We start from the raw sequence: 15,359 nt of genomic DNA, 5'->3' as shown, positions 1-15,359 counted from the left end.
GAGAAAGTACGGGAGAGAGTAGTGTTCACCCGCACCCTAAAAGTGTGCTCTGCCATAAATTCGCGAAGAAAATGGGGCAGCCGGCCTCGAAAGCCCCAAGAGAACAGTGTGCGGAGGATGCCTGTCCTCCAACAGGTATCGTATGCTCTCTCCAGATCAAAAAATATTGCTACCGTTTGGCGCCTCCGGAGAAAACCGTTCACGATATAAGTGGAGAGAGCAACAAGATGGTCAACTGCAGAACGATGCTTCCGAAATCCGCATTGGGCTGGTGTTAAAAGACTGCGGGATTCCAGCCACCAAGCTAAATGGTAATTCACCATACGCTCCAAAACCTTACAGACACTACTCGTGAGAGAAATGGGGCGATAGCTAGAGGGGAGATGTTTGTCCTTTCCAGGTTTTGGAACGGGAACGACAATAGCTTCCTGCCACCGTCTAGGAAAGGTACTGTCTGTCCAAATTCGATTATAAAGGCGAAGGAGGTAACGCAGACTATGGGTTGATAAATGCAGCAACATTTGGACATGGATACCATCCGGTCCTGGGGCGGAGGAGCGAGAAGAAGAGAGGGCATGTTGGAGTTCCCGCATGGAGAAAACAGTATTGTAGCTTTCGTGATTTTGAGAGGAGAAAGCAAGATGTCGCACTTCTGCTGCATGTTTCTTCGGGAGAAACGCTGGCGGGTAATTTGAAGAGCTCGAAATCTCAGCAAAGTGCTGACCCAACGAGTTAGAAATTGCGACGGGGTCCACTAAGGTATCATGCGCGACAGTGAGCCCAGAGACCGGGGAGAAACTAGGTGCGCCTGAGAACCGTCGAAGCCGACTCCAAACTTCCGAGGAGGGAGTGAAGGTGTTAAATGAGCTAATAAAGAATTTCCAGCTTGCCTTCTTGCTATCGCGGATGACGCGACGGCATCGCGCACGGAGCTGCTTATAGCGGACACAGTTGGCCAAAGTGGGATGGTGACGGAAAATGCGAAGAGCACGTAGCCGCTCACGTAGTGCGTCACGGCATGCCTCGTTCCACCAAGGAACTGGGGGGCGCCGGGGCAATTCGGAGGTGCGTGGTATTGAACGTTCTGCAGCTGTAAGAATAACGTCGGTAATATGTGTGACATCGTCGACGCTGGGAAAGCGACGGTCATCGAATGTCGCTAGAGACGAAAAAAGTGTCCAATCGGCTTGGGCAAACTTCCAGCATCGCGGGCGCATATATGGCAGTTGAGGCTGCAGTCTAAGGACACATGGAAAGTGGTCACTCGAGTGTGTATCATCAAGGGCGAACCACTCGAAGCGCCGAGCTAGTGGAATAGTACCGACTGCAAGGTCCAAATGAGATAAATTTGTCGTGGAGGCAGACAAAAATGTGGGGACCCCAGTGTTGAGGCAAACTAGATCCGCATGGTGGAAGACGTCTAGCAATAGGGAGCCACGTGGACAAGGATGTGGAGATCTCCAAAGCGGGTGGTGGGCATTGAAGTCACCAACCAGCAAATAGGGGGGTGGAAGCTGACCAAGAAGATGAAGGAGATCAGCTCGTGCCATTGGTGTGGACGATGGAATGTATACAGTACAAAGAGAGAACGTGTATCCAGAGAGGGAAAGGCGGACGGCGACAGCTTGGAAGGAAGTGTTTAAGGGGATTGGGTGATAATGGAGAGTATCATGGAGAAGAATCATGAGTCCTCCATACGCGGGAGTGCCTTCAACAGAGGGGAGGTCATATCGGACGGACTGAAAATGAGGGAGAACAAAGCGGTCATGGGGACGCAGCTTTGTTTCCTGAAGACAGAAGATGACCGGCGAGTAGGATCGTAAGAGGATCGACAATTCATCCCGATTGGCTCGAATGCCGTGGATATTCCAGTGGATAATGGACATAGGGTGAACAGAAAATGAAGGAATGTGACCAAGGGTGCTGTCAACTCAACGACTGCTCAGAGCTTGCGACCGACAACATGGAATTGCATTCAGCTGAAGGCAGAAGATCCTGATCCATAGGTTGTTCAGGAGCAGCTCCCGCCACCAGCGATCGGCCGCCAGCAGTGCGCCTCGGCGACACAGAAGACGGCCGAGGGCGATTTCCGCCAGGTGGTGATGTAGATGGGACATGCCTTGGCGGAGAAGGAGATGAACTGGGCTTCTTTGTAGCCTTCTTTGAAGTATGATGTTTAGATGAAGGAGGAACCGATGGTTGTGAAGTTGCGGAACATAAAACCTCTTCACGAGTATGCTCTTTTTTCGAAGACTTGGTGTCTGACCTTTGGGCTCGAGATTTAGCAGAACCCGACGAAGGGTGAACCATAGAGTGGGCAGGTGAAAGTGGTGAGGTTGAACGGGCGATCTTTGCGCTGGCCGATCCGACGACCGTGGCACTAAAGGTGAGGTCGCAAGTCTGCGTGGCCGCCTCCTTTGTTGGCCGAGGAGAATCAAGGACAGTGCTGTATTTTCCTGTTTGAGGCACAGTGGGCTGTCAACTGGCGAATAATTTTCGAGCAGCAAAGGTCGACACCTTTTCCTTCACTCTTATTTCCTGGATGAGCTTTTCGTCCTTAAAAACGGGGCAATCTCGAGAGGAAGCAGCGTGGTCACCCATACAGTTGATGCAGCGAGGGGATGCAGGTGGACAAGCACCCTCATGGGCATCCTTGCCACACGTAACACATTTGGCCGGATTGGAACAGGACTGGCTGGTGTGATTGAACCGCTGACATCGATAGCAACGCGTAGGGTTTGGGACGTAAGGGCGAACGGAAATTATCTCATAGCCCGCTTTGATTTTCGATGGGAGTTGAACTTTGTCAAACGTCAAGAAGACAGTGCGGGTTGGAATGATGTTAGTGTCAACCCTTTTCATAACTCTATGAACAGCCGTTACGCCCTGGTCAGACAGGTAGTGCTGAATTTCTTCGTCAGACAATCCATCGAGGGATCGTGTATAAACGACTCCACGCGAGGAATTTAAGGTACGGTGTGGTTCCACCCAGACAGGGAAGGTGTGGAGCAGAGAAGTACGCAGCAATTTTTGTGCCTGGAGGGCACTGTTTGTTTCTAACAACAGGGTGCCATTCCGTAATCGGGAACAAGACTTTACAGGACCTGCAATTGCGTCGACACCTTTCTGAATAATGAAAGGGTTGACCGTGGACAAGTCGTGACCTTCGTCAGACCGAGAAACAACAAGGAACTGTGGCAACAATGGAAGAACCGTCTGTGGCTGAGACTCAGTGAACTTACGTTTGTGAGCAGACATAGTGGAAGGTGAGGAAACCATTGCGGAAGAATCCCCCATGATTACCGGCATCTCCGATGGCGCGCTCCTCCTTTGTGGGGGCCCTCACTGAGGGCACTCCCGCCTTAGGTGATTGTTCACACCTCAGGTCACACCTCCCGACAAACGGACGGAGGGACCAATCGGCACTTTCGGAAGGTATCAGCTCGGGTAATCACCCCTCCCTGGGCCTGGCCGTTACCAGGGGGTACGTACGTGTCCTACCTGTCTACCTGGGGCGGGGAATTACGCGTTACCCCGTCACCGGCTACGCATGGAAGTGCGTGTGTCGGCCTTCAGACACGCACAGGGAGGAAAAAAGAGAAAGGGAAAGGAAAGAAGAGGGGTCTCAAACGCCGCAGCGGAGAAAAGGGCAAAGAGAAGAGGAAAGGAAAAGAAAAGGACAGAGGAAGAACGAAGACTTGCAAGTGTAGAAAGCAAGGAAGTTGGAACAGTTTCGAGCGTCCGTCTCCGGACGTAGGCACAAACCATACTCCCAGATGGGGAGAAAGGGAAGCAAAGAGCCAGAGGTGAGGGGAGGAGGGGCGAAGATGCGGGATGGGGAAGGATGCGGAAAGGGAAGGTATACAGCCCGGAAAGGAAGGAAGGCCACATTAGCTCGGGGTCCCGTGCTCGCTACGCACGTATCCACAAAAGAGTTGTGGACCCCCTGGGGGGACTAAATGGTTGTGTGGGATGGTATCAAGTGCCTTCCTGAAGTATAGGAACACGGCATCAACCTCAGCACCATTGTCTACAGTGCTACAAATATCACAGAGGAACAAAGCAAGCTGACTTTAGTAAGATCTCTGTTTGCAGAATCCATGCTCATTTTTATAGAGGAGATCTCAGTTTTCAACAAAAAAAAAAAAAATAAATAAAAAAAAAATAGTCTTAATTCTCGAGCATAAGATTTGTTTCATAACTCTACAACATATAGATTTCAATGATGAAGGTGTATAATTGTGTCCATCCGTCCTACAACCCTTCTTGGAGATGGGAATGACCTGTACTTTTTTTCCAGTTGCTAAGTACATATCCAGTGATCTACAATAAACTGCTGCTATAAGGGGAGCAAGTCATTTTGCGTAATCTTTGTAGAAACTTATAGTTATCATGTATGGACCTAATGCCTTTCCACTACTGATTGTAGCTGCTTTTCCACTGTGCAATCTGTTATCTCAGTATCTACAGTTTTGACTTTTGTACGATGATTATAAGGCAGGACCATATCATGATCTTCTGCAGTGGAAGACTGAATTCAGCAGTTCGGCCTTCTCCTGTAATCTTCCATTTCTGTACCAGTTTGGTCACTGAGTGAATGAACAGAGGATTTCGAACCACTTACAGATTTTATGTAAGACCAAAACCTCTTAAGGTTTTTAATTGTATCAGTTGAAAATTGTACTTTCAAAGTCATTGATTACTTCTCTCACTGCTCTCCTCCTGCTCATTTTCACTTCACCCAGCTTTTGTTCATCAGCTAGGTTTTGACTTCTCTTGAATCTGTGATCAAGTCCTCTTTCTTCACACAGCAGTTTTCTAACATGTCTATTAAACCATGGTGGGCCTTCCCCAAACCCTAAGACCTTGCTGTGACCCAAACCCTAAGATCTTGCTGTGACCCAAACCCTAAGATCTTGCTTGAGCCATACATGTCTAAGGCGTACTGAATGATGCTTTTCAATTTTATTAATTTGTGCTCTACATGTCCTCAGTGTTGAATATTTTATGCTGACTAATCAGAATCTGAAATTTTTGTCCTGCCACTCCCGCTAAACAAAAACATCATCCTACCTTTCTTAACATTCCTTGTAAAACCCGTAAAGTTGCTATCACAGATCCCTGATCCCTTCCTCTATGTTAACTGACTTGATAAGTTCAGGTCTGTCAGTTGCTAGGAGGTCCAAGACAGTACCTTCATGAGTTGGTTCTGTAAGTATTTGCGTGAAGTAATTTTCGAGAAGGACATTCAAAATAATTCACACAAAAACCTGTCCCTGGCACCAGTTTTGAAAGCATGACTCTTCCAATCTATACCTGGCAAGTTGAAGTCACCTGCTATTACAATGGCATGATCAGAAAATTTATTAATATTCTGCATATTCCCTCTGAAAAGCTCTACCACTACAGATCATGACCCAGGAGGTCTATAAAAGCATCTGATTTCCATTTTTGACCAACCTTTGACACTTAGCTTCATCCAGATTAATTCACATTTGGAATCCGTGATAGCCTCGCTAAATATTATCAAATTCGTTAATGCAATAATTATGCTGTTGTCACTGGTGACTAACCTATCCTTATGACAAATATTCCAATCTGAACTTAGGATTTCATTGCTATTCACTTCCATTTTAAACTAACTTTCTGTTCCTAATGCTGTCTGGGCATTATAACCTGCAATACATGATACTAACCCACTGACCTGTCCTTGGACACTCCTGCAGTTTACTATCGTACTAAACTTTCCTATACCTGAGCCACAAGGACGAGCATTTTCTGATAACTATGTGGCTGATGTCTCTTCGATTTTGGCAGACAACTCATCGCTGATTCCAAGAAGGGTTCCTCTAACCTAAGAAATGCCCACATGCTTGCCACATAAAGTAAGCTACCCTAGAAGATGCTTCCTGTGTGTAGTGCATGCCCGATCTATTAAGGGAAAGCCTTCTATTTACCGTCCAAGAGTGGAGGTCAAGAAATTTGCATCTGATACCATCACAGAGTCACCTGAGCCTCTGGTTTAGACCTCCCACTTTGCTACAAACCAGAGAAGATCCAATCCTTGCAGCCAGTGAACTTCCCATTTTGGGTGGAGTTTGCAAATTGGTTCCTACTGGAATGCACAGAAAACCCCAATTTTCCTGCTTCCATGTTATTTGCAGACGAGGCCATGTTTACAAGAGAGGGTATGTCTCTTAGTATGAATAGCCATGTATGGGACGACGAAAATCCACAAGCATTGGTGTTTCAATTCTATCAAAAGATGTTTGCTAGGAATGTATGAGCTGGCTAAAGTGTTGTATTGGAACCTCCAGAAATCTTGCTCATAGTGACACAGAGATCTGTAACACAGCCCAAGGTCTATGTTAGGTTGAGAGGTGATACCTTGGTTGTGTTAACAGGCTGACCTGTAGCACATCCAAATGTTTATTTTTCATGCAGTATTGAAATTAATTTGCCACATTTAATGCAGTTTCTGTTAAACTAAAATGCATGGAAAATTCAGGAAATGTGTACCACATAATGGACAACTCTCGGATGAGTATTTTGATGCCTATTGTGTACATATATCTTATATAAACTAAGAAAAATACAAAAGGGGGGGGGGGGGAGGGGAGTCCATTATATAAGTTTTATGATATAGACCTTTACTGTCAACAATTTTGTGACTGGACCTTAACTACTTCACGACACAATGAACAGAGTTATGTACCAAACATTTCTTCAACATGTTCTCCCTCAATTCCTAGGTGCGCCGCTCAGAATTCATCAGCTCACGTGATTTCAACATGATGGAGCACCAGCACACTTTGCACTCAATGTTATGAACCACACTGAAGTCAATTTTGGATGACAATCAATTTGTCGTGGTGGTCCTGTGTGAAGGTCGACTCGGTCACCCGACATGATGCCAATGGACTACTTCTGGAGGCATGTTTATGAGAATCTGGTCGATACTATCACAGATCTGGTTGTTAGGATTATTTGCAACCACAGAGGTAGTACGCCAAACTCCTGGAATTCTTGAGTGCATAAGACAGTCAATAGCATGTCACTGTACGCTACTGTGATCATGGTGGACGACATTTTTAACAATACACGTAAGGGAACAGTTTTCCATTTGTTACCTGCTGTAGAGTAAACTAACAGACTAGATTGTACGCACTGTAATAAAAGTGTGTATGTTTCGTCTGAGGATTGTTGCAGTGCCCTGTGTTGTACTTTTTGGTTATTGCATATCACAGGTTTCTTCACTGTCCTTAACGTCGTTCCACAGAAATCAGGGTGATTGTGGTAACATACTGAATAATCAAGTACATTATTACTGTGTAAAGAGCCAATGGAGATTGTGGAAGTCTTACAATAAAATACTCAGAAGGTAGACCTGAATAACCTCTGAAAGATGGTCAATGGAGCTCTGGTTGACCCTGAATAACAACATAATTACAATTGAAATGAGACTTTTTCGGTCTGCTCACACATGCCCAATAGCTACAACAGCAAGTTTGAAAATAGAAAATAAAACACTAGTTTCCAGTAACACTTCGTCCAGCTTATTCATAGGGCTAAATGCAGAATGACCAACAGTTAACTATCTGAAATACTGGCACTACGTTTCCTGTGTATAGGTACTATCTCTTTCCAGCACCAGATGAAAACAATGCCTCGGGATAACAAAAGTACATTAACCAAGATTTCTACAAGATATAAATATATAAGCAGGGCTGGTTCGAAAACATTTTTCCACACATGTGACAATTAGTTGGTAACCCCCCATCCATTTTTCTCCACAAGCGACATATCATTTGGTGCATCCCTTCTTTCCTTCCTCATTAGTTGCCATTTCTTGGGCTCTTAGTATGGTTGTCAAAAATAAATTCAAATTTTGAAAGTGTGGAAATGGGTTGTCTGTGTGACAAATTATGATACACCTTGTATATAAGTTTTGTTCCACAGATGCCTCTGGCACCCCCATTTGCTTGGGCTCCAAGTGCTCACTTGTGTCTCTTGGGCCTTAAACTGATCCAGTTCACAAAAGTTTCCACTAACAAATGCATCTCTAATTGCTAAATACGACAGGATTAGTTAATAGTGTGGAGCAGTATTTTATGAATGTATAAAGAAAGTGCCTTGGGGAACTCTTGATAGAAGTTAAGAACAGTAGCAAAGTTGTTACTACTGTGTTTTGTAAGACACAGTTCACATCGAGATGATACAATATGCGATATGACACATTGCAATAAAGGTCGTACAACGCAACACTTATCATTGTGACTCATTTTCTCACTGGAGTGATACGATATGACAATGCGACTTGCCATACCATAAGCAACAAGATAGCATGAATCACATATCACATTTCTATTTCAGCTACAATTGCTATCATGAGCTCTTCTTCAGAGGACATTATTGTGACTTATTATTAAGAACTCAAAACTGTAAAAATAAAGGACATACTGGGGCATTAGTAGAGTGCTATAAATATTAAAACATTGTTAGGCTGTGGTTTCTTGTGAAGTCTCTCAACATTAATAATTCCACAAATTCTACAGAATGGGTCCAGACTTTCCACATTTTTAGAGCAACTAGTATCAGTTACCCTGAAAGCAAGACACAAATTTTCAACTTGCTATTTCTCCTGCTGAGGGGTATTCACAGCAATAAGCTAAGTTGGCAGAAGTGTGAATGATGTTAAAAAATGCCATATGAAAAGTTAAACTTTTGTAAGACAATCTATTTTGGTGCTTCATTCAATGTGGTGCATATATAAACAATGACAACAAATTAATAAAACTAGAACAGTATTTTTATAAATGTTCAGTTTCACAAAGTAGTATATAATTCAGTTTGAGGAGTATTAAGGAGAAACATTGCCGGATTTCAAAAAATGGTTCAAATGGCTCTGAGCACTATGGGACTCAACTGCTGTGGTCATAAGTCCCCTAGAACTTAGAACTACTTAAACCTAACTAACCTAAGGACAGCACACAACACCCAGCCATCACGAGGCAGAGAAAATCCCTGACCCCGCCGGGAATCGAACCCGGGTGTGGGAAGCGAGAACGCTACCGCACGACCACGAGATGCGGGCATTGCCGGATTTGAAGAGAGAGCAGTCAACCTTGACAATGTAGCAGTGAGGGGTAGACAAAGTATGTGAAAAAAAAAAAAAAAAAAAAAAAAAATAGAAGCCCATGGTAAGAAAAATCCCAGTGACTTCCTGAGCTTAACTTAGTTGCTCTTTCAGAAGTAATAGGAACTTGGCTGTCTGTCCTCTCTTAAAACTGTCACAAGGTTACCTGAGCTCAGGAAGAAAATAAATAAATAAATAAATAAATGGGGACCATCATCAGCTGACGACTCCCCGTGCATTTTCATAAGTTTTTGATTTACAGTTTCGTTATGTTAGTTAATTCTGTATGTAGCATCCTATTACCTAAAACTCACCAAATGTAAACTAGCCTGCAACTGCACTTTCACTGCAGACTTTTCAAAATATCACCAGCAGTTTCCTACTTTGCGAAGGCTCATGATAACTACGTATAATAACCATAAGAAATCAGTGCATTATCAAGCTGTGATATCAGATTATGAGAAAGATTGCATAACGGAGAACATGTATAAATCCCAGAAAAGTGATTACTAATTTTTTACTCAAAAAGGAAAAGTTTTCTTGAGAAATTAACTACAGAGACAGATGTACCTCTGCTTCACTACACAAAACAATTTTTTTAAGCACACTGAATGAGATGAAATTCCCCTTGTGTACTGTACGACGACTTGCGTGCAGGAACCAGCATTGCATATTGCACTGGGTGACACGATAGAGGTATGTGGCTATATCACATCGCTGTCATCCTGATGTGCACCAGTTAAGTCACTTAAGTGTATCCCTAGGCACTCTGCCAACATGGGTTGCTTCTGTGTTGTCTCATAAGTCGCATTACGCATTGAATCACATATTGTATCACCTCAGTGTGAGCCAGAGCTCGGGAAATGTTGGAAGCACTTCGTGCAAGATGGAATGGGAACAGAAGGTGTCTCATCAGCTGGTTTTAAGTACCCAGTATGAGAATATCAGATATAATGTTTCTTATGATAAATTTAGCTAATCTCATGTATCCCAACCATAATGCATCTGGAAACAAAATGGTCAGCAATACGTGACAGCTGCTGCAGAACTGTAAAACACAATAGCATTGGTGGTAAAAATTTAAGTAAATCTCTCATGTTCAAGCCTCACAACTAACTCAAGATGCAAGTGTGTTTTGTAGTTCTTTGCTAGCTGTGCAATTTAAACTTTGCTCCCACAACTTCACGTAACCACTATCTCAGGCTATGTAATATATTGAAAGAAATAAGAAACAAACTGCTACCAACACTGAAAGCTTTGACATTCAGTACCGAAAACAAGTAGTCAGTTTTTTTGTTTCTAACACACCTAAACTGATGCACTGCCAATCTAAAGGAAGAAAATAATTATGTATAACACTGTTTTTCTTTATACATAACTTTAGTCATGCTGTGACCTTCTGACATTCTACTTATAATCCACAGTACTACTCTACACCCTATCTCAAGCTATGAAGCAAATGTCATCTGCATGTATAACTCCGAACCAACTGAACCTACCAACCAGATGAACAGGGTACTTATAATTAAAGTGTAGCTACTTATGGAGGTCCAGTTGGGGCTTTATTTATTGTAAGGCAGCAAAACTTGGTAGATATGCTAATGCATTTTATACAGAACCTACACTGGAAAAAAATTTGTTTCAATGTTTGCCACCAGATGCAAATCTGGCGCTGTTCACTGTATGAAGGTATGATATCCACGCTGTCATTTGACAAGCCATAACATGAGTGAACGGTATGGCTTTCGAGAAGAGAGACCGTGTGGTGTGAAACTGTTTTATGTGAATGGCAGCAATTACAATGCTGCAGTGAGAGTATCACCAACTGAAATGTCCGTGGAGACACCAGATGTCATTAAATGATTTAAAGATGATAATGAAATTCAAAAACATGGCAGAGTTTGGTGTGGCACCTGGAACAGGGAGGTGTGCTATCATGGTGGAAGTTAACGACTAGGTTGCTATTGCTGTAACTGACCATACAACACGTACCCTGATGTGCTAGTGCTTGTGCAGTGTCATGAGGATTGTTCATCCACTAATCAACAGTACGGAAAATTTTGTGGTCTATTTAACCTGTACAAAATCCAGAAGCTGCAGCAACTGAAACCCCATGATCTGCAGCAACATTCTAAATTTTCTCTTGGTTTCTGGCACGGATCAAAATTGATGACGTGGCCGGTTAGTATCCTGTCGAGGGATGGGGGCACACTTTACACTACAAGGTGCGGGGAGTAAACAGAACTGTCGAATTTGTGGTACTGTTAAATCGCATGTTGTGTATGAAGAGCCATTACACTCACTGTATGTGACTATGTTGTGTGGATTCATAAGAACGGTCTATTCTTCTTTGAAAAGAATACACCCAGGGGGACCTGTCAGGTGTACAGTGACATCTGCACGTCACTGAGACCTATTTGTACAGAATGTGATTCCTGTTTTGTAAGAGCAAAACTGTGGAAACCACTGTGATGACATTGTTTTATGGATGCAGCATTTATTTTACCTTTTCTGTCCACGTCCTGTCCCTAATCCATTACATTTAGAAACATTTATAGGTATATGTCTTTCTTGCATTCACAGATCCAGATTTGCACGTGGCAACAAAATTTGGAACCTTTTTTTTTTCCCATGTCTGCATTCACGCATTAGCATATCTTCCAAGTATTGCTGCCATACAATAATTGCAGCCAACACTGGAGCTCTAAGAGTAGCTGCACTTCATTTATAACCAGCTGGTAGGTTTCATTCCATGGTAGAATGATGTGGCTTGTGATACCTATAAGCAAACCGAAAAAAGAACAGAGTATTGATAATATTTTTTTGCACCGATATCTTGGAACATAGGTTGTGATGACAGACTGGCATAATAAGAGGTATAGGATAGGCTCACAGATGACAATTTGGTTTTGAGTTGTCAAAGCCACCGAATGAATACAAAACCTTAGTTGTGGTGAAATATTGATCTGTACTTTATCCAGAGGCCTTCATTAGATTGAAAACTGACAGTCTGGTTCTAAGTTGGCGAAGTGGTATTGAAGGCTTTAGTTAATCCTAAGGTTCTTTCCAGCAACACAGCTTATTTGATTCCTCACAACTGTTGAAATGGGACTACAGTATTATAAAATTACCTCTCTCATTAATTATTTAATACAAAATGAAATTACATCTTATTCACCATTTATTGTGTAAATAATGTAATTAGAGATTCAGTAAAAGCTGCGAATGGTCAACCATGGGGAAAGAACACAACTTGTCCATTTCAAAGTAACCATCCCACCATTGTCATAGGCAATTTTAAGAAACCTAAATGTGAATCATCAGACAAATATTTGCTCTAGAATGCTAATCTAGCAGGCTAACTACAGCATCAGTTGCTTGGTGACACTTTTGAAATGCTTGTCTTTGATGAGCAACGTCTGGCTATATCAATAAACAGTTAGTTGATACAAGTAGCAGCATGGACCTTGGTACAGATGTTGAAACCATTGACATTAATGTTCTTTCATAGAAGTCTGTATATTCGACATTTCTGAAATAGAATACAAGAAAATGTGAGGCTGTTCACTGACTTAGATAGGACAGATACAGGTGGCAAGGAGTGAGTTTGGACAAATGCTCTTTATAATACAGAGTTCTCTCCTGATTTTTGGAGTTTTCGCTCTTTTACACACTCATTTTTCTGCGTGTATTAAAACACATGGAGAATCTTCATTACTGTCCCAGAGGACGACTGCTATGTTCTACAGCTACATCATCAATAATAAGTGTAGCCGAGTCTTGAGTACTGTACACAAAATCAGTGATCCTCGACATTCACTGCAGAACTATTGGCGACTTTGGAAGGGCAGACAAGCAAAAGGAACTAATAGTGCAAACGAAAGCTACACTAAGGCAACCAAATGAAAGAAACTGTCTTCAAGATACAATCGTATTAACAAGAGGAAGAAGCCAGCTGAGACACTATATATTGGCTGAATCTATTGTGAACTAATTAAAAATCTTGATCACATATGCACCAGTGTGCTGATGACAAGATTTAATGTGTGCATTTAGTTTCTTTGTTTTCCCTCCCTCATATGGAGATTGCTCATGTATGTTGTGAAGAACAGATTGTACAATACTTCTCAAACTGTTACACTGAAGGAAAAAAAATAGTTACAGGAGACATACAAACAAAAGCCAATGTATATACTTTTTGTTTTACTCTGACACATATATATACTTATAACATTGTACAACTGTCCTTTTAATATCAGTCCTCCCAAACATGCACCAATAATGGTTACTTTACCTGAACCAAAATGAAAAGGAGAATGTAACACCACTGATATTTTCTGTACTTCTGGCAATCATATCTGCTGTGACTGTGCAACAGTATTTGCAGATTTTTGTAATTATGTTTATCACAGTGTTATGTACGTAATTGTTTCCTGTGTCCACTAAATATCAACTACATTTACAGCACTTGTTGTTGTGTCTTTTTGTTTTTTTACATACAGTGAGTGTTTACTGAAATCGACAAGTCTTTGAGGGGAAGGATCATTAGAGCCTAACAGCACACCAACAGCAATATCATTAGAAACTGAGCTACTACTTGCACTGGATAAGGAAATTTACCTTGTCCTTCTCATAAGAACTAAAATTTGCTTTGCCTGATTTAAAGAAACACTATAAAACACGAATCTGGATGGCTAGGCAGGGTTTGAAATCACAGTCCCCAGTGCAGTACCATAATACTGCAAAACCTTGATCAGTATAAGACAATGAAAAGTGTTCTTGTGGCCATATAGAATTCCCTTTAAGACATTTATTAAAAAGAAAGTTAGGCCTAATGATATTGGAAACAGCGCAGTTGTATTCAACTTAGATATTATTTTTCTTGCCATCTAAGATTAAATAGCTACCGACCTTTCAGCATGGTGTGTGGGATGTTTTTCCTAGATTCAAAATCCTTTGCCAGAAAAGTTCCATTTTCTTCCGTGGTGCAGGAACCTCTCGTGATTACAGACAAATATAGCTGTAACATGACAGCTGGATTTCCAGTCTTGCAGTAGGTTTTACTCAGTATTCTACATAATGTCTCGTATTTCTCTGGATTCAAGTCCTTAGCCCATAAGATTAAGGCAAACTGCTTCAGCTACTGGAAATAAAGAAATGCGTACGTTGATCCACGTCTCTCTGCTGAACTACAAATAATCATGAAGCATGTTTCTTTCAGATTTTGTACCAGAACTACAAACGTCAATGAGAAAACAGACCCTTGGTAGATTGTCAGATTCAAACACTTCGGTGCAGTTGATATAATACCAGTTCTTCCCGTAACGACCGAATACAAACGGCTGCGGCGATACGTGATCGCCGTCCAGGGCACATTTTCTTATCATCAGCTGTTGCTGATGCGCGTCCGTGAGGGATGGGTATGTCCATGTCCACAATACATCACCGTTACTATCTCGCTCTGTAGGAAGATAAAAAAGCTAAGTAGAATTATTACAGCAACTAATCACTTTATGATCTATTTCCCTTTTTCCCCGACATCAGCCTGTATATACTTAAATCCATCGCAAATCAATAAATACCTATAATGTTGCAAGCAAGTAAATCCACGATTCCAGTCATGACAGAATATCTTCGATGACCGATAGTCCGATACAGTCTTCAACGACTCTCCTAGCCTCCCGGCTCCCACTAATTGAGTGTTTGCCTGCTACGTATCATGTGGTTTGCGGTTTCGGCCAATCAGTGGTGCAGTATTTGACAGCAAGAAAGGAATAAAAATTACTTCGAATAAATAAAAAAAAATCTTAGAAATGGAAGTTCGATTAATGGTGACGTATCTGTTGGCATTAGGCAAAACTTCACTATAGAATCATTCTATTAGAATGATATTACCATCCGCGCTTTTGCAACGGCCAATTCACACTGTTCGTCACGTAACGTTATGTCACGTCACGTCAATTCGCTATAACCACATGCGAACGAACATACCGGAGAACAGTTCGCCAGTGTTCACTACTATTTACCTGTACTTAGGAACCGGCGTTTACATTAAATAAGCCAAAGACAACACTGCCGAAGGAGCAATGAATGTGCGGACCATGAAAGTACAAAATAAAACTCCTTGGTGCAAACACAAGCGAACGCTGCAGTTTCGTTTATTTGGTGCTAAACTCACATACATAGTAACCATCCAATAGAATGCTACCGTAGTGTAATAGCA

The 15,359-nt window shown here is 42.2% G+C and overlaps 1 protein-coding gene across 1 annotated transcript in view; it reads right to left on the bottom strand.

The window, feature by feature from the left end:
* The window catches only part of LOC126175205 (putative DENN domain-containing protein 10 B), a 43,790-nt gene extending 28,631 nt beyond the window's left edge, over positions 1-15,159 (bottom strand). Inside the window, exons 1-3 of the mRNA XM_049921814.1 lie at positions 14,719-15,159; positions 14,398-14,597; positions 14,048-14,276 (exon numbers count right to left, since the gene is read on the bottom strand). Of these exons, the coding sequence (XP_049777771.1) occupies positions 14,048-14,276; positions 14,398-14,597; positions 14,719-14,758 (469 nt within the window). The 5' untranslated portion in view covers positions 14,759-15,159. The remainder of the gene's footprint in view (positions 1-14,047; positions 14,277-14,397; positions 14,598-14,718) is intronic.
* Between the last annotated feature and the right edge of the window lie 200 nt (positions 15,160-15,359).

This window comes from Schistocerca cancellata, chromosome 3, assembly GCF_023864275.1.
Source record: "Schistocerca cancellata isolate TAMUIC-IGC-003103 chromosome 3, iqSchCanc2.1, whole genome shotgun sequence".
In the NCBI taxonomy this organism is placed as follows: domain Eukaryota; kingdom Metazoa; phylum Arthropoda; class Insecta; order Orthoptera; family Acrididae; genus Schistocerca; species Schistocerca cancellata.
This window is presented reverse-complemented; position numbering and strand designations above follow the sequence as displayed.